The following is a 24,959-nucleotide window of genomic DNA, read 5'->3' as shown; positions in this document are numbered from 1 at the left end:
CTGGCGCTCAGAGGTGAAGCAGCTCTCTCGGACGAGGATGAACGTAGAGGGTTGCGCCAGCGATTCTTACATCCGCCGGACCAGCACCAAGGTGAGTCTGCAAGACTCCTCTTGTCCATTATTCATCATCCGCCGCAGTCATCTGCTGCAGCTTCTACTACAACACCCCCGCGAGACTAGAACTGACTTGACTGCTTTAGAGAAGTTTCGACAGCATGTCTGCTTCCGTCGAAGACCACACACGCCCCCTCAATTCACTCTTCGAAGACTTCGACGACCACTATGCAAACGAAGAACACGCGGCGAGAAGACGGCGGGTGGGAAGAGCATCTCGAAGACCGACACCAGGCGAGGGGCGCTATGCGGGTGACGGGTATGATTTCAGGCGGCCAGTCATGTCGGAGAGGGGCATGGATGAGAGGCGGGAGGCGGCAGTGAATAGCAGCGGACCCGCTGCGGTCATCGATTTGACGGACGACGACAACACACAAGATCCACAAAGAAGTGAAGCGGCCGCTCCCGCACCTGCCGTCACTGCAGGCTCTTCTTCACGCGCAAATGGGTGGCCCAGGTTCGATCGCAACGTCATCAACTACATCGACGAACCGGACCACGAAACCTCAGAGCTACCAGGTGCCAACTACCTTGCGCTTCCGGGTCAAGCAGCAGTATATTCCAGGCGACCGCAGTTCTCGGGGCTCAGAAGACCAGCACGCCCGCCGTCACCGCCCACAGACATGGATGATGTGGAGTTTGTGGAAGAGCGTACGACTTCTCGGCCAAGGAGTGTAGCGAGTCGACAACCCACACCTTTTGCAGGTTTCGGCCGTGGTCCACGCAGTATCACTCCCTACCCTACCGGCACCTCAGGCAACTCAGACCAGCCCATCGATCTCACGGAGGACAACGACGATGATGTGGTGCTGTTGAACGCGCGGCAAAGAGATGGCGTGGGCGCGAACAACGCACATCCTGTGGCACCTGGTCGCGACTTCGGTCACTTCGGCAACATTGCGAATTTGCTGCGAGAAGGAGGGGCGCATGCGGGCTCGAGGCTCATCCAGCGACTGCACGGCTTCATGGATTTCGGCGACCGAATGGCGGGGGAGCAGGCAGAGGCGCAGTTCGTACACAACCATGCTCCCAGACGCGAAGCGCCACCTCAACCTCGCGCGCACCGTGCTCAGCACCGCACAGTCAACGGAAACGCGCCAGTGGGTAACGCCGGGGCATTCATGGCGGGAGCGTTCCAGATGCAGTTGGGTGGTATGATGGACTACAACATGACCGGCTTCGACATGGGGATCCAGGGTGGCAATCGACCGCCGACGCCAAAGTACAGTCCGCCACCTGCAGCAGAGTCAGGCTTCACGCGCTCGCCTGGTGAGGAGGATGTGGTGGTGTGTCCGAACTGTGGGGACGAGCTTGCGGTGGCAGCGCCGTCGCGTTCGAAGGAGGAGAGGGAGGTCAAGCAGGAGATTTGGGTGATTAAGAGTTGTGGACATGTATGTGCTCTGATCATTGTCTCGTTTGACATCCTTGTTAACTACATCGCAGGCCTACTGCGGCGAGTGTGCTCGTATCAGCGGGAAATCGGCAGCAAGCAAGAAGGGCAAAGGAAAGGCCCCCGCCACGAATCTGGGCTTCGAAGCCAAAGCACAGCCTTTCAGAAACTGCGTGGTCGATGGATGTAGTAAGCCGGCAGTGAAGGCCTCGTGGGTTAAGGTCTATGAGTAGGGAGCAGGGCGGATGAGGTTGAGGAATGTGAACGGCTGAACGCTGGTTGCTGTGGCTTGGGACGGCGTTCTGATGAGATGCTTTAAGCAAGGTGTTGGTTGGGGAGGACGGGCTGACAGTACTGCTATCAGTGGTCAAGGTCGCCATGAAAGAGGGCAGTCTCTTTACTGCTTTTCAGGCTACATCGTGTATCATATTGGCCTGCATGATTCGTGACGTTGGGTTGGTTCCTGCATACAGCGGCGCCTTCCGTCTGGGGAAGTCCCACTCCTTCCTTCTTGAGACCGAAACACTCAGATCTCGTCCACCTTCTTGAACAAGACCTTCAACGGCGCATCTACACATATCCACGACCATGGACCGCCCTTCCGACTCCCAAAAGCCCTCACGCGGGCAACAGTCTACCAAAACCACCTCATCACCCAAATCAACCTACCTCCTCCTCTACAACCTCGTCTCCTCCCTCCTCTGGTTCGGTATCCTCCTCACCACTGCCACGAACCTCTGCACACTTGGCCCCGCCTCCTCCCTCTACCCTACAATAGGCACCTACACCAAGTATGTCCAAACCCTTGCCGCCCTCGAGATCCTCCACTCCCTCCTCGGCCTCGTCCGCGCCCCGCTCCTCACAACAATCATGCAAGTCGCTTCCCGTTTCCTCCTCGTCTGGGGCGTCGTCCACCTCTTCCCGCACCTCGCCACCGACACTACGCACGGAGGCGCGCAAGCATATCGCAGTATGCTGCTCGCCTGGAGTTTCACGGAGGTGGTGCGGTATGGATATTTCGTCTTCAGTCTCAGCGGAGTGGCTGTGCCGGGGGTGTTGAAGTGGTTGAGGTATAATGGGTTCTGGGTGCTGTATCCGTTGGGGATTGGTAGTGAGTGTTGGCTGGTGGGGTTGGCGGCGAGGGGACCGGGGAGGTTTGTGCAGGTGGGTGGGGTGAGAGCGAGTTGGGTGCTTTGGGGGGTGCTTGGGGTGTATGTGCCGGGGAGCTATGTGCTGTTTACGCACATGATGAAGCAGAGGGCGAGGGTCATGAGGGGGGACGGCGGGAAGAAGACGAAGTGAACGAGATGCCATGGCTACTGTGCCATCCCACCCCACGACCAGGACCTCTAGAAGCTACAGCCCAGCGCTCGGGAGCCGAAATGCGTGGTCTTGATCAGAGTACTTCGCACCTGGAGAGTACCGCATGGTCCAATCCCTAGCCCGTATTGACAGCCTTGTGCAGTCGTACAAGCACAACCGGTCACTCCTGGCAAGCTCTGCATCAAGAGCTGCCACGTTGCTTCGTTGCCGCAATGTGGCTGAGGAGGTTATGTGGACAGTAGCGGTCTCTCGAGACCATACAAGTACCTCGATCTACGAGCACTTTGTCGCGAGCGTGGGTGGCCGTAGCACAGAAGGTGTCATCGCCCACGGATAGCGGCAGAGCTGGCCCAACGTACGACCGAAGAGCTGTGAGTTCCGTCATGGCGTGCCCACGGGCTGGCACGTTGTATTGTACTGCAGCTGCATTGACGTCAACATCACACGTTATGTCAAAGAGGTCTACAAGTATGCCATGAGCCGCGGCGAGGACTGCTCACCATTTGCTAGTCGTAGCATACTGCCCTTGTAACAAGACCAAACCACTATCAAGCCACGAACATGACAGACGACGTCCTTTCCTTGGCCATTCATGGCAAGTCTTACTTCCTGTGCGGCAAAGCGTACTATCGCTGCCGGTCATTACCACGTCTCATCGTCCAGCATACTATCAATTAACAACTCGAACCTCAGCTCTCCAACCTCCCTAACCAAAGATCTCAAAAACAACGAAGTCCCCAAATACGTCGCCTTCGGCACCAACAACTCCTGGTACCGCTGCTCCAAGCGAAAGGACGCCAAAGTCGTCGAGACCGAAGTCATCTGTACGCCCCCTTCCACTCCCATCTACTACCACTTCTCACAGCCCGCCCCAGCATTCAGCGACAACTTCCCAGTCCAATACCCCTCCCTCGCCAAATCACTCGCCGACCCTTCCCTCGCCTCCGCCCCGACCTGTCCCTCCCTCGGTCCGAACGGGTGCTACTTTGCGCACATCGGCCGAAAACGTCTCTGGAAACTACCCAAGGATATGGAAGAAAGGCTCGGGAATCTGGCGGAGTACGAAGCCGCCTGGCTTGGTAAAGCGGACAAAGGACCGAGTTACGTGGCGGTGAGGAAAGGTGGCGGGTTTTCTACGGATCTGCAGGGTAACTGTTCGAAGTTGAAGGAAGACATTAAGGCGTTTGGGGCGCCGAAGGTTTTGGCGTTGAATCTGGAGAGTGGAGAGGAATTTGTTGTCGGTAGGCGAGGTGCCCTTTTTCAGATGTGGACGGTGCTGATTGCGGTGGAAGTGTGGCCGAACGGTAAGTTTCGAAGCTGTAGCAGCAAGGAGTGTCTGACGTCGGAGGAGGCAGTTGCGTTCTTTGAGAAGGTCGGTTTCAGCATGAAAGCGTCAGCATGAGCACCGCGTTGCACGAAGATATAAGAGCAATGGGTATGACAGAGTGCTGATGTTAATCGTACGTTTCTCAAACAGAGCTGCGTTCTCTACACTTTCGTTCAGCAACAGCAAATCAAGCACCGAACATCATCCTCCGTCATGACAGTCGAGTGTACTTATGCCATATTCTCCCACTCATCGTCAACAAACTTCCGCTCATACTCGCGACCATCCATGCCCGGCTTCTTAGGCTTCGCCTTCTTCCCACTCTCCGCCTGGTCCAGCTCCACCCTCGTCAGATTCGCGTAGAACGTCCTCACCCTCTCATGTGCGTTGACCTTCTTCGGATCGAATCGCAACACCTGCAGGCCCGCCATATTCGTCGCACGACTGAGCGCAACATACGCCTGCCCCTTTTCGAAGACCTTGCCCAGGTCGACCTTGACACGCTCCAGCGTCTGGCCTTGTGCTTTGTGGATGGACAGCGCCCAGGCCAGGATGAGCGGCACCTGATTACGGGATGCTTGCACTTCGCCGTTCGGAAGCTCGACTTTCCAGCTTTCGGGTTGGCAGAGAAGATCGCGCGTCGTGCCGTCTGCGATCGAGAAGCGTACGACTGGCCACTGGCGGACGGTCTGGATGCTGGTCATCATGCCCTTTGGTCCGGCGCCTTCACCTCCGAGGTCATTGACAGCCTGTGAGCCTAGAGTGCCATCACCGGACAGAGATGCTTCGGTCGCCTGGTAACTGTCGAACTTCTTTTCGTCCATGAAGCCGATGACCTTACCGAGAGAGCCGTTGACAAGGCTCTCATCCACGTTTTTGATCAGCATGACCTGCGCACCCTTTTTGAGGATGATGTTTTCGGGAGCCATGCAATTCGACAGTAGCTTGTCGCGCTGCGGCTTATCGACGATCGCACCGCCGTCGCGGGACTCGAAGACGTATTCTTTGCCTTGGAGCATCTTCAGGCGAGTGAAGTTCGCAGTGTCGACTTCGTTGCGGGTAGGAAACAGCTCCGTTGCTTCAAGCTCATCCTCGAAGTTGAGTGGTCTGTTGAGCTTTCGGAAAGCGTCGATCGATGACTGCTGTAAGCGCCCTTCACGCATCTCGTTGAGCATACCAGCAAAGACTGTGAAAAGGTTAGCACGTCAACAAAACATAGCGTAGCGTGAAGTAGAGAGGACATACTTGGATCCTTCTGACGGAACACATGATGCAGGCCAATGGTGTGATCGATAGTCGTGTTCCATGTTGCAGCGTCAAAAGCGAACTTCGCGACCTTGCCGTAGTCTGGCACAGGAGGCAGTTGAAAGAAATCGCCCGTGATGACGATCTGGATACCACCGAAAGGTCGGCCGTTCATCCGCAGCTGCCGAGCGATGGACTCGAGTTTGTCAAATAGGTCCCCGTCCACCATTGAGACTTCGTCGACAATCAACACTTTGGTTCTCATCCAGCGATGTTTGGCCTTCTGATTCCTCTTGATCTTGCGAACGAGCTCCGTAGCATCTTCCTTGCCCAATCCGATGCCTGCAAAGCTATGCAGCGTGACTCCTCCGACATTGCAAGCTGCGAGACCTGTGGATGCCGTGACAGCCACACGGTCAGGCTCACGCTTGTACACCTTTCGAAAGCTCGAGATGATCTCCCGCATCAGCACAGACTTTCCCGTTCCAGCAGAACCAGTAAAGAAGACACTCTTCTTCTTTTCGATGACGAGATCAAGCACATGCTGCTGTTCTTCGCTCAAGAACACACGAGCTGGCCGCTCACGGGAGGTCTTTGCCTTCTGGATCGCTTCTTCATCGCCATCGTTCTTCTTAACTGCCCGCTTGATCTCCTCCCGATGCTTCTTCTGCTGCTCTTTGACGGCACTGGCGGTGGTGTTCCACAGCGGCGCCGGCTTCGGAGTCTGGGTCATCTTGACCCCTGGCGTGGAATCGTTGACTTTGTACTTGGGTTTGGAAGCATAGCGATCGTAACTTGGCGCCTGCGTACCGTCGTCTGAGGACCATGGCAAAGCTCTCCTCTTTGCCGTTTTTGGCTGTGCTTCTGATGTTGGCGGTCCATTCTGCATATGTTGCGCAGCATTCGTAGGATTGAACGAGTAGGCCTGGATCTTGGTCTTGGCTTTCGTCGGACTCAGAGCGGCATTGTAGTGCTCGACTGGCGAGGATGACCAGGGGATGGGAGCGCTACTCGTAACTGGGCGACCTTCGGCAGCAGGGTGGTGAGCATCATAAGGAGGATCCGGATCCCTTGGGAAGCTATTCTGCGCTTGCTGTTGTCGCGAAAGAGTGGGATAGACCACAGGAGATGGCGCTCGCCTAGGGCCACGTTGCTGGTGTAGAGAAGGATAGCTCGAGCCTCTCTTTGCGACCGGCTCTTCCACGTCGAGTTCAATGTCACTGTCGAAGGCATTCTCGTCGATGAACTCATTTTGTGTGACCTGGAGCATTCCCCCAGCGCTCGAGTTGGCGCCTCCTACTGATATTGGGTTCAGTCTAGAGCCTGGACCTTCCTCGAATGAGCCATTCAACGACTTCGCAAGCCCGCTCGCCGTCCTCTTCACCCCGTTCATTGTGCATTGCTGTTGTTGCGATGACCGTCCGCTATTCATGAATGATGCGCTGGCTGGCCTGAGGGGGTTGCGGTAGCCTGGATTGGTGGCTTGACTGCCTTGCGCCTGGGACGATGGCATAGGCGGGCTCGAGCCGAAGAACGAGGTTGTGTCTGTAGGTCTCGCAGGAGCCTTCTGCTCGTGGGCCTCCACGGCTCCTCGCAGCATGTTGGATGGTGCGTATGTGGTATGTACTGAGTTTGATGCCTTCGGCTGTGGTGGGGTGTTGTAGACTGCACGAAGGCGGGAAGGAGGAAGGACCGTGGCGGAGACTCGTGCAAGCCCCTTTCTTCCCGCCGTCCCTGAAAAAAGCATGCGACAGTGTATGCACAAGGTCAACAAACACACTCCGACGATGGTGAAAAGAACAAAACCATCCATTCATGGTGGGCACCAAAACACCAAGAACGCGGTGGTGGAAGGTCGACGCGTAGAGAAGCCGCTAAACTTAAGCTTTCGGCATGTCCCGAGGACTATCTCCAATCAACATCACCTTGTTTCAGTCTTCCAGGAGTACGTTCACGACATGGTATGCCAACATGGGCCAGTGAGCTGAATCGTAGAACGATGCGGCGTTATGCTAGATGGCGGAGGTTCTCTTCCACTACGAGGTAGTTTTGGTGTCCATATAGCTTTATCTCTTAGACTACCTTCCCCTCTCTTTCCTATGCTAAGGTCTCTTAATTCTCCTGGATGACCTGCCAAAAGCACCACGTTAACATTGATCACCATACCAAGATCGGCTTAATGATGGTTCCCTCATGCATCTCATGCAACCCTTGCTCGTACTCAGCAGCAGGAATGAACTTGCTGAACTTGTCGATCGGGAACCTGCCCTCCCGGTACCTGGAACCATCGTCAACATTCAGCTGTTCACCCGCGGCATCCATGCTTCACTCACCACTGGATCATCTTCGGCACATGCTCCGGCGGATACGCCTGCCCTTCAATCGCGCCAATGAATTGCTTCCCGCTCACCATAAAGCTGAAAGTCTCAAGCTCTAGATTAAAGTCGAACGGAGGCGAGCCAACTTGGATGATTTTTCCACGGTTCCTCGTGAAGGCCACGCCAGCCTTGATCAGCGCCGGTACGCCGGTTGTGTCGATCGTAACAGTCGGTCCGATGCCGTCGGCGTACTCGGCAACTACATCTCCTAATGACTTGCCCTCCGGCAGCTTACTGCCGTCAATCACATGCGTAGCACCAAGCTCCTTTGCCAGCTCGAGACGGCTTTCGATGCGGTCGATGCCGATAATCGTGCGGCAGCCTTGGATCTTTGCTCCCATCACAGCGCTCAAGCCTACACCGCCGAGGCCCATGATGCAGACCACGTCTTTTGATGTCGCTTGGGCAGCGTTGATGACAGTCCCGCTTCCAGTCTGAATGCCGCAGCCGAGAGGAGCGAATAACTGCAGCTCCTGCTTGTTTTTCACCAGGTCTTTGGCATTGACGACGCTGCATTGCTTAACGATCGAGAGGCTGGCGAACGAAGATTGGCCAAAGAACGCACCTCCGATGTTCGTTTCGCCATTGGTGCTGGACGTATCACCAAAATTCCTGCACACGTCGCCAAAATTGAGGTCGTTGAACTTGAGGCAGTGGGAACGATGGCCGTCTTTGCAGATCGCACAGCTGTCGCAGAAAGCGAACGACAACAACACCGGATCTCCTGGCTGTGCAACAGTCACGCCCTTCCCGACCTCCTTGACATACCCAGAGCCTTCGTGTCCCAGTACTCGTGGGTAAAAGGCAATCGGCGCCGCACCACCAGGAATTCCTCCGATCAGAGCATCAGTATGGCAGATCCCGGATGCGACCATCTCGACCAGAAGTTCGCCTTCACCAGGCTTACGAGTAATGACATCTTCCATCTTCCAGCCCCCGTTGGCGTGGGTGTCTCGGCAGACGATGGCTTTGCAGGGCAGAGTCATGGTGAGTGATGATGCTCGGCCGTGTTCTTCTTGGTGCTGCCACAGTTGACGGAGTGAAGGAGGGATGTTGTTGGAAGCTCTTTGGGTCATGAGAAGGGAGAAGGGTATGTAGTTACGGAGAGGCTGAATTGGCCGGGCAGAATGCAGTTTTGCGGAAGTAGCTTACGGTAAAGTAGCCGTATAAATTATACAAGCTAACCACGGAGAACCGCAAGTCAGTATTCCGAGCGGCTATGAGTTCGGCTTCATGTTCTTCAACATTGTTCTGGCCAAGTATAACAATCTGAGCCGAGTCGAGGTGTGGTGGGATGAGGCGGGGTGTCAAAAGCCTGTTCCCACGGCAGGCGTAGATGGCATTCGGTCGTTGCAGTAATGCTCTCTTTGCACGCCCATATTTGCTGCGGCTGCTTCCGGAGCACTACCGAGAGACATGCTGGTAAATTGGTAGTCGGATGGAGTAAATGGGAAGATGTATGCGCGAATCGACAGGACATGACTGATGTCAGCAGATCTGGACCGAGGTCCAGCGCTCCAACACTTGAGACAACACATTTTGATGATAGACTAGCAGTTTCGCTTCTCGACGATGCCCGTCAACATGTCTGAGACAATGGCACTGGGAGTGTATCAAGGAGCCATGTGCAGATGACGCTAAACCGCCAAATCTCCATGCGTTAAGCCGTGATATTACAACACCGCCACCACTTCAATCAACAATGGGCTGGCTCGACCAAATCCCCAAAGCACCCAGCCTCTACATCGGCGGCCTGCACGCTCTTTACCAAAAACCCGACCTCTTCGCCCAAGCCGGCATCACCCACATCGTCTCCGCTCTGGACTTCGACATCTACGAAGCAGGCGCCTTCCAGCAGTACGAACACCTGCACATTCGTCTCGACGACGATCCCAATGAGAACTTGCTAGCGCACTTCTCTGAAGCATGTAAATTCATCGAGCAGGCGTTGGAGGGTGGAGGGGCGGTGTTTGTGCATTGCGCGATGGGCAAGTCAAGGAGTGCGACGATCTGTTGTGCGTATTTGATGCAGAAGTTTGGGGGCACGCCGGATCAGGCGTTGATGTGGGTTTGTGAGGGGAGGCCGGTATGTCAAGAACTTACGTGGTCCTTTTCTTTGGGACATGTGCTGATGGTTGTAGGTTTGTGATCCGAATCCAGGCTTCAAGTCACAACTGTTGGTGTGGCGGAAAATGCTGGAGGCGAAGGGTGATGGGGAGGCGGATGAGATTTACCAGACTTGGTTGAAGGAGCGGTGGACTGGGGACTGGTGGAGTTGGGATAAACGGCATAGAGAGACTAAATTGTGATAGATATACAGGTGTATAGACGGCCAGGAGAAGACTTGCACATAAAGACGAGTGATTTCAAGAAATAGTCTGCTGGAATCGCGTCTCACCTCGCGTCTCAGCCGAACTCAGCTCAGACCAACTCCTGACAGTAAACGTTCTCCTTTTCTTTCGCACCTTCTCTACGTCACTTCCATCCTTCTTTCTCTTGCCATTGCGACTTCTTTGTACAGTACCACATTCGATTCTCGAGTTCTTTCTTGATGAATTGAAGTCCCACAATCACCCCCGAATCTACCGCTTACACCCCCTGACCAACCACCAACATGGCCTCCATAGACCGCCCCCATGGCACCACCCTCGCCGCCCTCAAAGGCATCGCCATCACCGCCTCCCTCCTCACCGCCGGCGAACTCGGCACCATCTCCCTCACCCTCCCCTCCCTCTACCCCGCCGCGCAGACCTCCCACCGCCTCGCCGCCCAACAGTTCGCCTCCCTCTACCGCACCGCAAAGGCCACCGGACCCCCGGTCGAGATCGCTACAACACTCATCTGCTCCGCCCTCGCCTACGCCGGGTACACGCACAACCGCTCCAGCGTGGCCTGGAAACTCTGGGCCGCGGCGGCCGGGAGCATGTTCTACGTGATCCCCTGGACGATCGCGCTGATGGAGGCGCCGAGCTATAAGTTGCTGTGGGTCAGTGAGGTAGCGAGCAGCGCGACGGTGACGAAGTTGCCGGCGGTCAAGGTGACGAGCGCGGAGAAGGCGGCCGGAGGGCTTGGGGTGCCGCAGGGCAGTGCGCAGAGGAATGGGGCGTTGACGCCGATGGAGGAGTTTGAGCCGTTCGAAGACGACATGATGACGCAGACGGAGTACGAGCAGTTGAAGGTTATGAAGTTGTTGAAGAAGTACAACTCGCTGAACATGGTGAGGGTGGTTGGGCCGTTGGCGGCGGGTGTGCTTGGGCTGTGGGCTGCTCTCATTGAGTAAGAAGAAATGGATGTGGGGGGAGAGATGGCTGAGTAAACGCAATACCAGCAGCACTGTATGGCAGGAGGAGGGAGTGGGAATGGTGGTGAAGGAGAGATCAGATGGTTTGTTGAGCGAAGCATGCGCACTTTCGAGGCCGTTGAGCTACGCTATCCATCGGACAATGGTCGCTGATATGATGCTGTATAGTAGGGAAGCAACATTTCCCCACACACCTTTCGAGATCCTTCCTACAGCGGTCTTCACGCCTTCGCGTTAATGATATCCACAAACGCCGGCTTCAAACTCGCCCCTCCGACCAAAAACCCATCAATATCCTCCTGCTTGGCCAAATCCTTACAGTTCTTCTCACTCACACTCCCGCCATAAATAATTCTCGTCTTGTCCTTCGCCTCCTGCCCCAGCTCCTTGCCCAACCATTCCCGAATTCCCTTATGCACCTCCTGCGCCTGCTCATTCGTCGCCACCTTGCCCGTCCCAATCGCCCACACCGGCTCGTACGCCACGACAATCTTACTCCAATCCTTCTGCACGTCCGCCACGGCCTTCAACTGCGCCAGCACCACATCCATCGTCTTATCCGCCTCCCTCTGCTCCAGCGTCTCACCACAGCATAAGATCACGCCAATCCCGCCATCGAGCGCCGCTTTCGTCTTATTCGCGACAAACGAGTTGCTCTCCTGCAGAATCACGCGTCGCTCGCTGTGTCCGAGGACCGTCCACGTAATATTCGAATCCTTGAGCTGCGCGACGCTGATCTCGCCGGTGAAGGCGCCGTTGGGTTTGTCGAAGACGTTCTGCGCGGCGACTTCGATGCCCTTGCGCAGGTGCTCGCGGGTGAGGAGGAGGTAGAGGGCGGGCGGGGCGATGACGACTTCGGTGTTGGAGTCGCAAGTGGCTTTGTTGAGGTTGTTGACGATCTCTTTAATGGAGTCGATCGTGCCGTTCCTGGGGGTGGTGTTAGAGGGAGTTGGTGAGGTGGGGAGGGGGCAGGGTTACATTTTGAAGTTGCCGCCGACGAAGAATTGGCGGGCCATGGTGGCGGTGTTGTTGGTTGTTATTGGGTTTTCAGTGCTGTGGAGGTCCTTCGAATGCTTCAGAGAGTTGTATTTGGGTCAATGGGTTAGATATGAAGTTTTTGTTTTGTTGGAGAAGTTGTTTTGGAGGGGCACGAGGTCTGACGTTGAGCTTGGTGGGGTCTTGTCTCCCCTGGACGCCTGGAAGCCTTTACACGAACCTCGACACTCGGGACGATACCACACACTCTTATAATGAATCAGACCATGGCTTTATGCACATATAAGGCCAAATTGGACGTTCCAATTGTTGAGAGATAGCGGCCGTACGACGCCGTGTGTTGCGGTAACTCTTCACATGCCCTGACATAGTCAGGAAACAACCCAGTAGCCCGCGACGGCAAGTACATTTCTCTCGTGCTGTTCCCTCTCATTCCCACCCTTGTTTGCACGGTAGAAGGATTACCCAACCTTCATTGTGGACTCCTCGCAGAGTTCAAAGATGAAGACAACAGCACGTCATTTTCTCGCGAAAGAGGAGGCAGGCTGGCCGCCGACGACCCGCCGGTACTTAGTAACGGGCATAACCAACATATATACCACGTTTGAAGCGCCCATTTACATGGACGGGTACCACGGTAACTCTCACCATGAAGACCGCTATATTACTCCCGCTTCTCCATGCTCTCAGTCTGCTCTCTGAAGCAGCGGCCTACTCGAATCACGACGAAACCTGGGCTCTTGGGAATGGATACAGTTTGCAACGATCTGCAGAAAAGATCCTAATCGCTGACCAGAAAGATGTCATATGGAGTGCAGCTCTACCATTTCTGAGCGCGAGCGCTGGTCAGGACCAGATCTCCGGAACAAGCGGCGCCTTCAACATTACTAAAGTGGACGAAGCCATCTGCCAGGAACAGGACATCTCGAGTATATCAAAGACTCAATGGGATGAGGCGGTGAATGGGGCTGCCGTTCAACTGGCAGGCTCACTGCTGGACTGCGGTGATGAGGATATGACTTATATTGCTACGTTCTGGGTCCCAGAAGATCTCAGTGATAGGATTGCGTTCGACATCAAGGTCTCATCTGGATCATCTGGACGGACGTATCAGAGAGTGTATCTCACGTTTGATTCAAATGCTGACGAAGACATCTACGGGCTGGGTGCGCAGGCCAGCTTTGCTTCGTTGAAGGGCCAGGACGTCCCCGTCTTCACTAGAGAACAGGGCGTCGGAAGAGGTGACATGCCGGTGACACAATATGAGAATGCGTAGGTCTTGCTCTTCGTGTCAGATGTATTGTGTGTTAACACAATCGCAGCAACGGGACATTCGCGGGAGGAAATCGTTTCACCACGTACACTTCAATCCCGTCATATGTCTCAACGGACAGCAACGGGTTCTATTTGTCTCTGGACAGCACAGCTCTCACTTTTCTCGACTTCACGAAGTCGGACACAACCACAGTCAGATATGGGGCACTCAATTTCCGTGGAGCACTATTCCGAGCATCGAACATGTTCGAAGCAGTCGAGCGGCTTACCGCTTATACTGGTCGAATGCCAGCTCTACCAAGCTGGGTAGATGAGGGTGCAGTACTCGGTGTTCAAGGCGGTCAACGCAAGGTATCGAACATCGTACAGGAAGGGCTAGATCTCGAGTGCCCCATTGCTGCCGTTTGGTTGCAGGATTGGTCTGGAACTCGTAAGTCAATCGCCTGCAAGCAAGGCTGTTCTCTATGGCTAATACTTGGAAGATGCTCAGGAGGGTCCCTATATCAATGTCTCGCGGCTATGGTGGAACTGGGAGAACGACGAGGTTCTTTATCCAGAGTGGCCCGCGTTCGTGCAAGGCTTGAGGTCCCAACACGGTGTTCGCACGTTGTCATACATCAACAGTGAGTTCCACAAACCACGATCTATCCGCCAACAATACTCATAACACTTGCATAGCATTCCTCGCCAACGTGTCTACCAAACCAGACGGCTTCCGACGTAACCTCTACGCTGAAGCCGATCGCCTGCACTACACCGTCCAGAACACGACCACAAACTCAACCGCAATCATCTCCTCAGGCCCGGGGCTGGACGCAGGGATCATTGACCTAACTAACCCCGGCTTACGCTCATGGTTTGGAGAAGTCATGAGGTCGCAAGTTTGGAACTTCGCCAATATCTCCGGGTATGTGAACCTTCTCCTGCCCAACGTGAGAAGCAGACGCTGACGAAGTGCCCTCATTGTTATTAGCTTCATGTCAGACTTCGGCGAATACACGCCAGTAACACCCGACACCTCACTATACAACACGTCCGACGCCCTCTTCTTCCACAACTCCTACCCCTACCTCTGGGCCCAATACCAACGCCAACTCGTGGAATCTCTTGACCTCCAAGACGAAGCTCTGCTCTTCCATCGCTCTGCCTCCATGAACTCAAATCGCTACATGAACCTCTTCTGGGTCGGCGATCAGAACGTTGACTGGGGTCTCAACGACGGTATCAAGAGCGTCGTCACTATTATGACGCACATGGGCTTATCTGGCTACTCCCAACAACACTCCGACATAGGCGGATATACCACCGTTTTGACCTACTCTGGTTTCAACATCACCCGCTCCCCTGAGCTGCTTGGTCGCTGGGGCGAGCTGGCAGCCGTCTCGAGCGCAGTGTTTCGCTCGCATGAGGGTAATATCCCGGAGGTCAATGCACAGTTCTATTCGAACGCGGGTACGTACGGCTACTACGCTTACAACGCCCGGATGTTCGTCTCGCTGGCTCCGTACCGCCGGAAGATCCTAGAGACGGAATGTGCAACTCGTGGCTGGCCGCTGCTCCGTCCGCCGGTTATGTATCACACGGACGACGCCGAGGCGCGGAAGATCAATTACCAGAGCTTTTATCTAGGTCCGAGTTTGTATGTTGCGCCGGTGCTGGATCCGCACACGTTTGAGCTGGAGGTGTACCTACCAGGACGGTGCGAGTTCACGCACGTCTGGACGGGGATGCGGTATCATGGTGGGCAGAGAGTGAGAGTTGGGACGCCTTATGGCAAACCGGCTGTCTTTCTGGTGGGAGGGAATGAGATGCCAGAGCTGGAGAGCTTTTTGCAGTTCGTGAAGCGCGAGAATGGGACGAGCATTGACGTTGCTTAGTTTGGAATATCTACAATTGAGTATGTCAGTGGTTCTTCGCCCACCCTCGATACCAGTCCAAGCAGCCCGCATTCACCACACTAGCACTCGTCTTGACGTTCGTCCCAGACAAGATCTGCTTGACCGCGCCCTCAACCTTCTTTCCGTTCGAAGTCACGGGTATCTCCGGACACTCATCCACAATCCCAGGCACATGTCTCGCGGACAGCTCCTTCCTCACGACCGCCTTGATATCCCCGGCCAACTTCTCATCAAATTTCTCCCCGTCCTTCATCTTTAAGAACAGCACAACCGTCTCATCCGTATCCTCCTCCCGCCGTCGTCCAATACACAGACTATCCTCCACAGCATCCGGAAAATGCTTGAGCACCAAATTATATATCTCTGCACTCCCAAACCGCACCCCACTCGGCTTCAGCACCCCATCTGACCGCCCAAGCATAAACAATCCGCCCGTCTCCGGATTGAACCGGACGAAGTCTCCGTGTGCCCATACACCAGGAAACTGCTCAAAGTAAGAACTCTTATACTTCTTCGCACCCTCCTTACCCCAGAACATTACCGGCTGGCACGGGAAAGGCTTCGTGCAAATTAGCTCGCCCGGCTCGCCCGTGCTGCTGACGTCTTTGCCCTCGAAGTCCCATGCTTTGACCGCCATTCCTAAGCCGAGAACTTGGATCTCGCCGACGTAGACTGGATGTAGAGGACAAGGGGCGCCGAAGAGGGATATGATGTCTGTACCACCGGTGATGGAGCCGAGGTTTATTTGCCCGAATGCTTTGTAGACGTATTGGAAAGTCGATGGTGCTAGAGGTGAGCCGGTTGAGTATATCGCCTTGAGGGGTTTGAGTGTGAGGCCTTGTTCTTTAGGCATGATGCTGTTCTGTTCGAGGACAGAGAGGAATTTTGCGCTCGTGCCGAACTGGTTTATGCCTAGCTCGTCGATGAGTTTGGGCATGGCGTATTGGTCTTTGACGGATTGGCCGTTGGAGAGGTACTGGAAGGGCGAGCCGTCGTAGAGGATGAGGGTGGCGCCGGATGCGAGACCGGAGACAAGCCAGTGCCACATCATCCACGTGCAAGTGGTGAAGTACATTAGTCGGTCACCAGGGTAGATGTCGCTTTGGAGGATGTGCTCTTTCTTATGCTGTATTAGCGTCCCGATTGCACCGTGGACTATGCACTTCGGAGCGCCGGTGGTGCCACTGCTGTAGAGGATGTAGACCGGGTGGTCTGGATCCAGTTGCTTGAATTCCAACTCACCACCCGTTCCATGGCTCGTGAACTCGTCGTAGCTGACCACCTTCCCATTTGACGCACCCTCAATCTTACTCTCCATCCCCTCCGCCGTTCGAAATACGACCGTAGCCTTCAAGGTCGGCAATTCCCTCACAATCTCCTCCACCTTCGGGAGAACAGGATGCGTCTTCCCGTTGTACATGACCGCATTATCCGTAAACAGCAACGTAGGCTCAATCTGTACCATACGATCTAACACCGCCGTAACCCCGGTATCCGGACTCACAGCCGTCCAGATCGCTCCAAGCGACGTCGCGGCCAGCATAGCCACCAGCGCATTGGTATGGTTCGCAACGTATCCAGCAACGCGATCGCCCTCCTTCAACCCAACGGCTTTCATCCCAGCTTGACACTGCCGTACCCTGTCCCTCAATTCCTTCCACGTCACCTTTTCCCTTGTAGCCTCTGTGGCCGCGATAATAGCCAGATCGTCCTGCTTGACCTCTTGTGTAGGAAATAGCAAGTTCTCAGCAAAGTTCAGCTTCGCGCCCTCGAACCACGTCGGACGCGGGAACATGGTCTTCTCATCCGTAACCACGCTTTTGTAAGGTTGGGAATGCCTTATGCCCACATACTCCCATATCTCTCCCCACGCATCGGCGACATTGTCGATGCTCCATTGGTAAAGTTCATGGTATGTGCTGAATTTCTTGTCGTGCTTTCTGTTCACGGTCTGGAGGAAGTCGTAGAGTTTGGTGTCTTTGGGGTTTGGATGTTGCCAGAGTTGGCTGGATGAGTCGGTATCGGTGGAGGCCATGGTAAGAGTGTTGCAGGTGCAATTGCACCTTGAACTGGAGGAAAATACATCTTTACAATGAATCGGGTAGCTGGCTAGGCTTTGTGATGGAATGGGGTGGGGTTGGAGGAGAGGCTTCGGATCGGCAAGGGTTTTGGGGTAATTAATTATTAGTAAAGGTTGTATAACCGCGACCTTTTCGATTTGAGATCTAAAACCGTTCGTTCAAGGTCTCGAAGAAACAATTCACTGTCCAGGCCGAATATCCTCAGGCGTTTTGTCACGATGTGCTGAGGTTGAAACAGTGTATAGAGCCAGAAACACTCCCATCCAAGCGAGAGACAGTGAAAGCGGCCCAGCGGCCACATCTGACGACCCCTTCTCAGATCCAAATCAATCCGAAAGGGCCACACTGTCCTCGTGAGCGGGCTTTCCTTGTCTGTGAGAAGATCAATCAGACGGCTCCATCTCACCTGGTGGGCCGCTTTCACTGTCCCTCACTTGCCATCTTTTCTCGTCGGCTCGGGGCAGACATGTCTTGTTGCAATGTCGGCTCTACAAATCAACATCAAACCAGATGTGGCAGCAGGCTGTGAGTTCATCTGTTCATATGTATGCATACTCACTGCACGAGTGTAGCATAACCACTCAACATCGCTGCAAGACCAGCAATCACCCACCGCACATTGTTGACTTTCCTCCAGAAGAGAATCAACGACTTCATGTCAGTCCTCTCCGCCCAGCTTCTCGAGCTCTTTGTGCTGCCGTGCTTCACCGACGAAGGCATGAATATGCTCGTTTCTGGTAAAGAGAAGCCTTCGTCTTTCAGCAGGCTTTGCACCTTCCACTTCGATGCTCCGTTGATGCCTGGCTCCATGAAAAAGAATGTTATTGGTAGGATGCTGAAGATGCCTACCGCGGCCGCGATGTAGCAAGCCCGCCCACTTGTGTTTGAAGCGGTAAAGGCGAGCCAGACATTTGCCAGAGTGCTAGGAGCGATCATGGGAGGCACCCAGTACGGCCCTACAGTCGAAAGGGGAAAGAAGTCAGAGAACTTCTCAGACATGGTAGGGGTTTGCCTATAGCTTTGATACCATATGAGTAACCATGATACCACTGCCTGGCCATGGTCTTCTGATTTGGTGCATGATCGACGATCGGGTTGACAAAAGTCAAGCTGTCTGAGGATGTGAAGCCTGCATGAGGGACAGGTCAGCCGTGCTGCACCTGAGGTGTCGTACGCTGAGCTGTGATACCGCAGTAGAGGGTTGGTCCGAAAATGCCAACGAAGCGTGCAAGGGCCAGCAGAGAATCTTTAGGTAGTATGCTCTCCATAACGGACGACTCAGCTAAGTGCTCGTGGTGCCTGGAAGGTTGCTTCGGCTCTTGTCATGAGATGGAAAGAGCACTTCCTGATGGGATGTTGAAAAGACAGAATGAAAAAAACACGCCTTTGAACAGCTGAAAAGGATGAGCAAAGAAAGATGCAGCCTTGTGATAAGGTCAGGCTCAGCAGTCGTCAGCTACTGTTCCGACATGGCCTGCATGGACCGGCTGGGGGCCAATTCAGACACCAGACATCTAGGAAGAAGACAGAATGTTGGATAAGGTCCAGCGTACCGTGAGCGCCACAAGTGTTGAAGCCGCTCAGTTTCACCTTGACGAACTCTTGCTGCCTCGCCTCAGCTCTTTTTGCGAGTGCGAGTACGACGTGATGGCGGAAGTCTTCCAGAAGTGCCGGAAGAGTGTCGAAAGAAGGCGCGTAACGGCCGTAACCTCTGCCTTAGTCATGGCTCAGCACGGCAGTGGTACTCCTAAGAAAGGCCAGCACAGGGTGAAATCTTCTCCTGGCGGCAGACGAAAGTCGTGCATTTGCAGCGGGTGAGCAACTGTCTTGAAGACAAGAAGCTGGGAGAGTGTGTGAAACGTCAAGGTTGCGGGGATATGGTTGGTCCGGCTGCGTCCGCCGCTAGCGAAGTGTTGTCGACCTCTTTGAGGGACGACACTTTACGAAGAATATGATCCTTCAAGATTCTCAAAAGTTTCTAGTGTCGTCCGACGTTCTCCCTGCATTCTCGCCTCGTCGATTTGTCCAAAGGTTCGGCTGATGCGCTCCTAGTTTGTCGTGATTGCATCCGAAGAGGTGTTGGCGCGATCATTCACCTACCGTCGCACCAGTCGGAGCGACTACAGCTGTGCACTTACGAGGAGAGCTTGCTTACAATCCTAGTATGCCAAATGCCTGATCTCCGACACGCGTGGGAAGACTATCTCCTGCGCAACCTCACCATTACGACTGGACTACCAGCTGCGGCCTCGGCTTGTTGACAAAACGAATGTGGATGTGTCTACGGAAGCAAAACAGTACATGTATCTGCCGGAAAGACCATGCCAGAGGTTGGCCTTCATTCCCGGAAGCAATGTTGGACCACTCTAGCCCTCCCCTGATCTTCTTTCCTGCGGTGACACTTCCATCTGGTCTGCCCTTACAGTTCCCGCCCAAATCCTGCCAAGCTGTCACGCTTTATCTGTCACCCCGGAGGCAATAACCACTCCCGTTGCCGCACGTGTTCGGGGCGCAGCCTGTCTTCCCCAGTGGGTGACATCCCCACTCCACGAAACCCCCCTCCTCGGTATAGCAGTCGCACGTAGCCGGGTCATCTGGCCGGATGTGCATTTGAGTGATTGGGTCGACTGGACCCGTATCGCCAGTGGTGCATTGGTTTCCAATCTGTCCGAAGGTCGCCCCGAGGATGCTCCTCTGGGTCGAAACCGCAAGTCTGGTTTCCGGGTCGCACCCATCGTTGCTGACCCATTTGAAGGACTTGTATTGAACCGGATCCTCGGTCTGCTCATAAACTCCGCACGTGGTCATCGGGCAGGATTCTGTCGAAGATCCTGAACAGTCTTCATTTGCCCAAAGTTCGAGCTTGATAGTGCAGTCTGCACTAGCAGTGGGAATGGATGCGAGCGTCATGAGGCAACCTGCGGCAATGCCGACGAAGGTCGAGGCTGTCTTCATGTTGATGGTGCAAGGAGAATGATGGGATAGGTTGGGAAGATGATTTCTGAGGTTAAGGAATGCATTCAAGAGACGGGTCTTGCAGGCGATACTTATACCCAGATGCCTTCATCGACGGCTTCATACGTGCTTCAATGCCAATCGCAGATTCATGTTGATCTGCCATTTCACACATCATAGACTACATACCGTCCCGATCAAAATGCTACTATGAGCCGTGTGTGCTATGTTCCGATTCAATGAGACTTGATACTCTGAATCCTTTGAATCCTCTGATCCTTCGACGATCGAGTAACGGAAGCTTCGATTCAGTGAATGCTTAATTGCCTTCGCAAGTTGCGTGCCGGCAGCCGTCTCCGCGACGCTCTAGTGGAGCAATGTAACAATGCTACGAATGTTGCACTCCGAGCTAGTTGTATTTTGATGAAACGACGGGACGGAGCGGACGGAATGACCAAGCAGAAGCCCGGATGGTTTGAAGACTTCCACCCTAGTATCCGATGAGCCGGGTTCCACATATGAGTTGAGGGAGGCAGAGGTTGAGGGGAAGGTTGCCAAGCCCGTTTAACCTTAGAAATCTTGATATGCTTCGATTCGCTTGAGAATTTCCGGGAGCCGAGCCTATTACTCGCTTGAAGTGTTGTCAACCTCTTTGCTTCTGGGAGAAGATTCGTTTTGGCGGCGAGCTCGTCCAAATTCTCGACTTCGGCCAGCTTGTGTACATGTATTCTCCGCGAAACGACGTGTAGCGCGGACCTTTGCTGGACAGCCATTGCGAGATTGCCTCCTGGGCATACCAAAAATTATTTTGTGTTATCAGTCATAGCCTCATCTATCGTGAGCATTACCCTTCACATCGTGGTCCTCGTCGTCGCTGTCGTCGTGCTGCCCATATAGGATCTCACACACTCCACCAATGGGTATATCCATCACAGCGTCCGTCCCCTCGTTCCATAACGTCCGCCAGTCCAGCTGGCTCGTGTCAACCGCAGAGTGCTCCATGTTCAAACTTCCCTGCCTACTCCTGCCTCCCTTCTTCCTCGTACCCTTTCCACCATCCTTCTTCCCGCCCTCCTTCTGCCAACTTTTCTTCTCCTGAAACACCAACTGCCCTTTCCCGTCCACCACCGCCACGTGAGCTGCCTCGTCCACCAGACTTTCGACCGCATGCATCGGCACTGTCAGATACCCCGTGTTGTAGCTCGCCAATGCCACGTATATGTACAGCCCGAACATTACTGTCCATGCTGGGATCGCCAGTGCCCACCAGCGGTTTGGGTAGTAGTAGATTCCCAACTGATGCAAGAATGGACTTGGTAGAAAGCTCCATAGCAGATATACGATGAAGACGAGTGATGAGGTGAGGTAGAGCGTGAAGCCGTAGTACTCGTAGGTCGGAACTTTGGGCGATGCTCGGGGGATGGGTTTGGTCGCGGTGCGAAAGGTGTTGGTCAGGCTTGAACTGGGTGTCTGGCTGCCTGTCGCGGTGCTAGGCTGATGGCTGTGGGTGGCTGGAGTGCTGGTGCCGCCTTCATCGCTAGAAGGGTCGGGTGTGGTAGGGCGAGAGTTGTAGTTGCTGCTGAAGGTCGGGCGGAGGAGTGAGGTGAGGGATGGAGATGGTGGGAGAGGAGTCGGCGGTCGGCCATAGAAGGGTGGAGCGAACGCTTGAGGAGCTAGACTGTGGTGGCCGTAGGAGCGCTGACGAAGGGACAGCGGGCGTGTTGGTGGGAGGGAGGCCGCATGGATGGAGGTGGAAGAGGATGATTCCGAGTCGGAGTCTGCCAGAGATCGAGGAGCGTCGGCGTCGAGAGAGAAGTCGTCGATTGATGCTGACTCGGAGGGAGACGTCACGATCTCGGGCGATGCTGGTCCATCGTGTAGTGTAGTAGCGGTGCCATCTTCATTCGTCGCTTTGGACTTGTGGAAGGCTCGCAGAGTTGGTAGGTTTGGAGTTGACTTGGATTGGAAGCCCGCTGGCGATGGCGCAGGTTTGAGTTGCGGCACCTGTTGGTCAGGCCCTCTGCTTTGTGGTGGCATTATTGGTCGAAGCACAAGAGTTGCTGTGGTTTGGAGAAAGTCAAGGTCGCCCAACAGTTACTGCCTATTGTGGTGATAGTCCAAACTCTAAATCCTAGGCCTCTGCATTCGTACGCCTTGAGTGCCTTCTCCCTGCTCCAGGCATAAATCAACGCTTCACCCGACAGCTGTTCCGTTCATAACATCATGCCCAACCGCGCGTTGATCCAATCTAATTCATGGGACTCCCAATGAGATTCAGCAAGTGACGGCTGGCTCCTCGTGCTCTCATCTGTTTGTCTGGAAGCTCCAAGGACATCGTCCTCCGACCTTGGGAAATACCATTACGGGAGGACTGTGGCGCTCAACATGAGGGTTGCAACTCTCCAGTTCAACCCGCACCTGGGCGCAGTCGAACAGAATATCTCCCACGCCACCGCACTCATCTCAGCTCTCAAGCCTGGCCAAGTCGATCTCCTGGTTCTGAACGAGCTGGCATTCACTGGCTACAACTTTTCATCCCTCGCCGCCATCAGTCCATACTTGGAGCCCACCACCTCAGGACCAACGACAGAATGGTGCATACAGACAGCTCGCTACCTCCAATGCCACGTTATCGCCGGCTACCCTGAAATCCAAACCTCACCTACTACAGGCAAGACGGCGCAATACAACTCCACGGTCGCCGTAGGCCCGAACGGTGAAGTACTGGCTAACTACCGCAAGTCCTTCCTCTACTACACAGACGAGACTTGGGCCGCCGAAGGTCCCAATGGTTCTGCCACAGATCCGGAGATGTGGTCGCAGACTTCCAGGCCATTCTTCATCGGTCCTCTTGGGACGCTTGGAACAGTCGGTCATGGCATTTGCATGGACATCAACCCTTACCGCTTCATGTCGCCTTGGACAGATTATGAGTTCGCTTCAACAATGCTCTCTCACGACGTCCGGCTGGTCGTGCTCAGCATGGCATGGCTGACTCATCGGCTCCCGCAAGAGATCGAGGGGGATCCTGCGACTCCAGATATGGAGACTGTGGGGTACTGGCGGCATCGGTTTGCGCCGTTCATAGCTGCTTCGTTGGATAAGGACATTGTTGTGGTGTTTGCGAATAGGTGCGGCATAGAAGGCAATAGAGTGGGGAGTGTGCATGTGGAGAATGGGATGGAGATTGAGGAGGGAGATAGGGTATGCTATGCCGGGAGTAGCTGTGTGATGAAGTTCCAGGCTGGTGGAGTGAGGATGTATGAGCGAGGGGAGGGTGTGGCGATTTTGGGCAAGGGGGAGGAAGGGGTGCTGTTTGTTGATACTGAGCAGGTGAGTGCCTCTCTTCCGACGTCCGACATGGATAACCGGAATTTCGTGTGCTAATGTCTGTTGTAATAGGCTGCGAAGTACTCCCTGCAAAGTGGGCCTGTGTGATAGTGGTAGAGGGTAGACTTTCCTATCTGTTCCGACAAGCGTGGCGTATGGAGTTGCTCTCAACTCGAGTTGAAAGGCATCTGTCGGAAGACTACCGCGGCTGCCTAGGAAGCTGTCGCGATTAAGTGTTGGATCTTATCACCATATCATGAGACCGTCCCGCAAGTCCAGGGCAGTAGGTCTCACGTATGTCACCGCACGACATAAGATCGACGACTGGACGTTGATTTTGTGGTATTCGGTTTTGCATTCTCGTTGACAGTCCAGCTATTGTGCCAGCGCGGCTACATGACAGCCTCCGTATGAACGCCCTTCATGCTTCCTTCGTCCAGCTCATCGCCTTCCATGCCCGCCCATCCTGCCGTCACGCACAGCAGCACAACTCTCCTCGCTGAATTCGTCGTATTGTCGTTCGTGGTGATGGGTGTCGAGGCGAGTCGTCTAGATGCCGATACGGGTCTTGCGCCAATGTCTCCTCTTGGCGTTGTATCTGTGATGCGGTGGTCAGCTCTTCCATCCTCTTCCATTGCTTCCATTGCTTCCATTCGTTCTTGAGTATAGTTTCGAGCGCCATACCTGATCGTGTTGCCGGTCCTCAGGCGGATCCACTGTGGGATGGGTCTGTTCTGCTTCTGCGCTTTCGCGAGCTTCTGCTTCGTCCGGAAGGACTTGTGGGACTGTCGCGGCGGTATTAGTATCCTTACGATAGTCACCGTCTTGTTTGAATACGTACAGGCATCTTGACAGTTGTCGGTGATGTCTTCGGTGGTTGTGGTAGAAGTGGTCGCTGGCGTGACGTTTGGCTGAGGTTCAAATTCTGGAGATGGGTGCGCTTGGCTCGTGCGTTCCGCCAAGAAGATCACGTGGGGCAATCTCGACTGCAGCATCTTCTCCGCCTCTCCTCGTTCTGCTGAGGCACATGTACTCGCGCTGCAACCACATCCCATTGGAGCATGGAGTGTATCATGCGACCAAGTAGCGAGGTACATCACTACGTGGCGCCACAGTGTGCTGGCTCGGTGCGGCATTGCTGCGCAAGGCTGTATAAGGCTGTCACTCATCCAATTCATAAGTGCTCCACGTCTCGACTTGTCTGTCTCGTATAACAGACTAGAGACAGATCTTATCAGCGAGCAGCTTCGTTTACTGATCCGATGGACATCCCAAGCAGTGTCCTCTACCGCCATATTCTGGCAACCCAGCGTGAGAGAGGCAAGCGCCAACCCAGCCTTCCCGTG

The 24,959-nt window shown here is 54.6% G+C and overlaps 13 protein-coding genes across 13 annotated transcripts; 7 read left to right on the top strand and 6 right to left on the bottom strand.

The window, feature by feature from the left end:
* Window positions 1-215: 215 nt before the first annotated feature.
* Window positions 216-1,737, top strand: LTR77_007274 (uncharacterized protein; the record flags this gene model as incomplete). Its single annotated transcript, XM_064804511.1, has 2 exons — window positions 216-1,505; window positions 1,558-1,737. 2 exons carry the CDS (start codon window positions 216-218, stop codon window positions 1,735-1,737), a joined length of 1,470 nt encoding a protein of 489 aa, XP_064657281.1.
* Window positions 1,738-2,092: 355 nt separating this feature from the next.
* Window positions 2,093-2,806, top strand: LTR77_007273 (uncharacterized protein; the record flags this gene model as incomplete). Its single annotated transcript, XM_064804510.1, has 1 exon — window positions 2,093-2,806. One exon carries the CDS (start codon window positions 2,093-2,095, stop codon window positions 2,804-2,806), a length of 714 nt encoding a protein of 237 aa, XP_064657280.1.
* A 613-nt stretch (window positions 2,807-3,419) lies between these two features.
* Window positions 3,420-4,229, top strand: LTR77_007272 (uncharacterized protein; the record flags this gene model as incomplete). Its single annotated transcript, XM_064804509.1, has 1 exon — window positions 3,420-4,229. The coding sequence occupies one exon, from the start codon at window positions 3,420-3,422 to the stop codon at window positions 4,227-4,229; it is 810 nt and encodes a 269-aa protein (XP_064657279.1).
* Window positions 4,230-7,556: 3,327 nt separating this feature from the next.
* On the bottom strand, window positions 7,557-8,763 carry LTR77_007271 (uncharacterized protein; the record flags this gene model as incomplete). Its single annotated transcript, XM_064804508.1, has 2 exons — window positions 7,557-7,677; window positions 7,733-8,763. 2 exons carry the CDS (start codon window positions 8,761-8,763, stop codon window positions 7,557-7,559), a joined length of 1,152 nt encoding a protein of 383 aa, XP_064657278.1.
* Window positions 8,764-9,479: 716 nt separating this feature from the next.
* On the top strand, window positions 9,480-10,086 carry LTR77_007270 (uncharacterized protein; the record flags this gene model as incomplete). The annotated part of the gene is made up of 2 exons (XM_064804507.1): window positions 9,480-9,863; window positions 9,919-10,086. 2 exons carry the CDS (start codon window positions 9,480-9,482, stop codon window positions 10,084-10,086), a joined length of 552 nt encoding a protein of 183 aa, XP_064657277.1.
* A 305-nt stretch (window positions 10,087-10,391) lies between these two features.
* Window positions 10,392-11,057, top strand: LTR77_007269 (uncharacterized protein; the record flags this gene model as incomplete). Its single annotated transcript, XM_064804506.1, has 1 exon — window positions 10,392-11,057. One exon carries the CDS (start codon window positions 10,392-10,394, stop codon window positions 11,055-11,057), a length of 666 nt encoding a protein of 221 aa, XP_064657276.1.
* A 242-nt stretch (window positions 11,058-11,299) lies between these two features.
* Window positions 11,300-12,094, bottom strand: TPI1 (triosephosphate isomerase; the record flags this gene model as incomplete). The annotated part of the gene is made up of 2 exons (XM_064804505.1): window positions 11,300-12,005; window positions 12,057-12,094. The coding sequence occupies 2 exons, from the start codon at window positions 12,092-12,094 to the stop codon at window positions 11,300-11,302; spliced, it is 744 nt and encodes a 247-aa protein (XP_064657275.1).
* A 629-nt stretch (window positions 12,095-12,723) lies between these two features.
* Window positions 12,724-15,226, top strand: LTR77_007267 (uncharacterized protein; the record flags this gene model as incomplete). The annotated part of the gene is made up of 5 exons (XM_064804504.1): window positions 12,724-13,346; window positions 13,397-13,779; window positions 13,832-13,972; window positions 14,028-14,256; window positions 14,323-15,226. The coding sequence occupies 5 exons, from the start codon at window positions 12,724-12,726 to the stop codon at window positions 15,224-15,226; spliced, it is 2,280 nt and encodes a 759-aa protein (XP_064657274.1).
* Window positions 15,227-15,251: 25 nt separating this feature from the next.
* Window positions 15,252-17,282, bottom strand: LTR77_007266 (uncharacterized protein; the record flags this gene model as incomplete). The annotated part of the gene is made up of 1 exon (XM_064804503.1): window positions 15,252-17,282. The coding sequence occupies one exon, from the start codon at window positions 17,280-17,282 to the stop codon at window positions 15,252-15,254; it is 2,031 nt and encodes a 676-aa protein (XP_064657273.1).
* A 601-nt stretch (window positions 17,283-17,883) lies between these two features.
* Window positions 17,884-18,327, bottom strand: LTR77_007265 (uncharacterized protein; the record flags this gene model as incomplete). Its single annotated transcript, XM_064804502.1, has 1 exon — window positions 17,884-18,327. One exon carries the CDS (start codon window positions 18,325-18,327, stop codon window positions 17,884-17,886), a length of 444 nt encoding a protein of 147 aa, XP_064657272.1.
* A 2,784-nt stretch (window positions 18,328-21,111) lies between these two features.
* Window positions 21,112-22,320, bottom strand: LTR77_007264 (uncharacterized protein; the record flags this gene model as incomplete). The annotated part of the gene is made up of 1 exon (XM_064804501.1): window positions 21,112-22,320. One exon carries the CDS (start codon window positions 22,318-22,320, stop codon window positions 21,112-21,114), a length of 1,209 nt encoding a protein of 402 aa, XP_064657271.1.
* Window positions 22,321-22,668: 348 nt separating this feature from the next.
* Window positions 22,669-23,721, top strand: LTR77_007263 (uncharacterized protein; the record flags this gene model as incomplete). Its single annotated transcript, XM_064804500.1, has 2 exons — window positions 22,669-23,616; window positions 23,686-23,721. The coding sequence occupies 2 exons, from the start codon at window positions 22,669-22,671 to the stop codon at window positions 23,719-23,721; spliced, it is 984 nt and encodes a 327-aa protein (XP_064657270.1).
* Window positions 23,722-24,005: 284 nt separating this feature from the next.
* Window positions 24,006-24,460, bottom strand: RPL39 (60S ribosomal protein L39; the record flags this gene model as incomplete). Its single annotated transcript, XM_064804499.1, has 2 exons — window positions 24,006-24,398; window positions 24,455-24,460. The coding sequence occupies 2 exons, from the start codon at window positions 24,458-24,460 to the stop codon at window positions 24,006-24,008; spliced, it is 399 nt and encodes a 132-aa protein (XP_064657269.1).
* Window positions 24,461-24,959: the final 499 nt, after the last annotated feature.

This window comes from Saxophila tyrrhenica, assembly GCF_035928015.1.
Source record: "Saxophila tyrrhenica strain CCFEE 5935 chromosome Unknown scaffold_11, whole genome shotgun sequence".
NCBI classification, from domain to species: Eukaryota; Fungi; Ascomycota; class Dothideomycetes; order Mycosphaerellales; family Extremaceae; genus Saxophila; species Saxophila tyrrhenica.
This window is presented reverse-complemented; position numbering and strand designations above follow the sequence as displayed.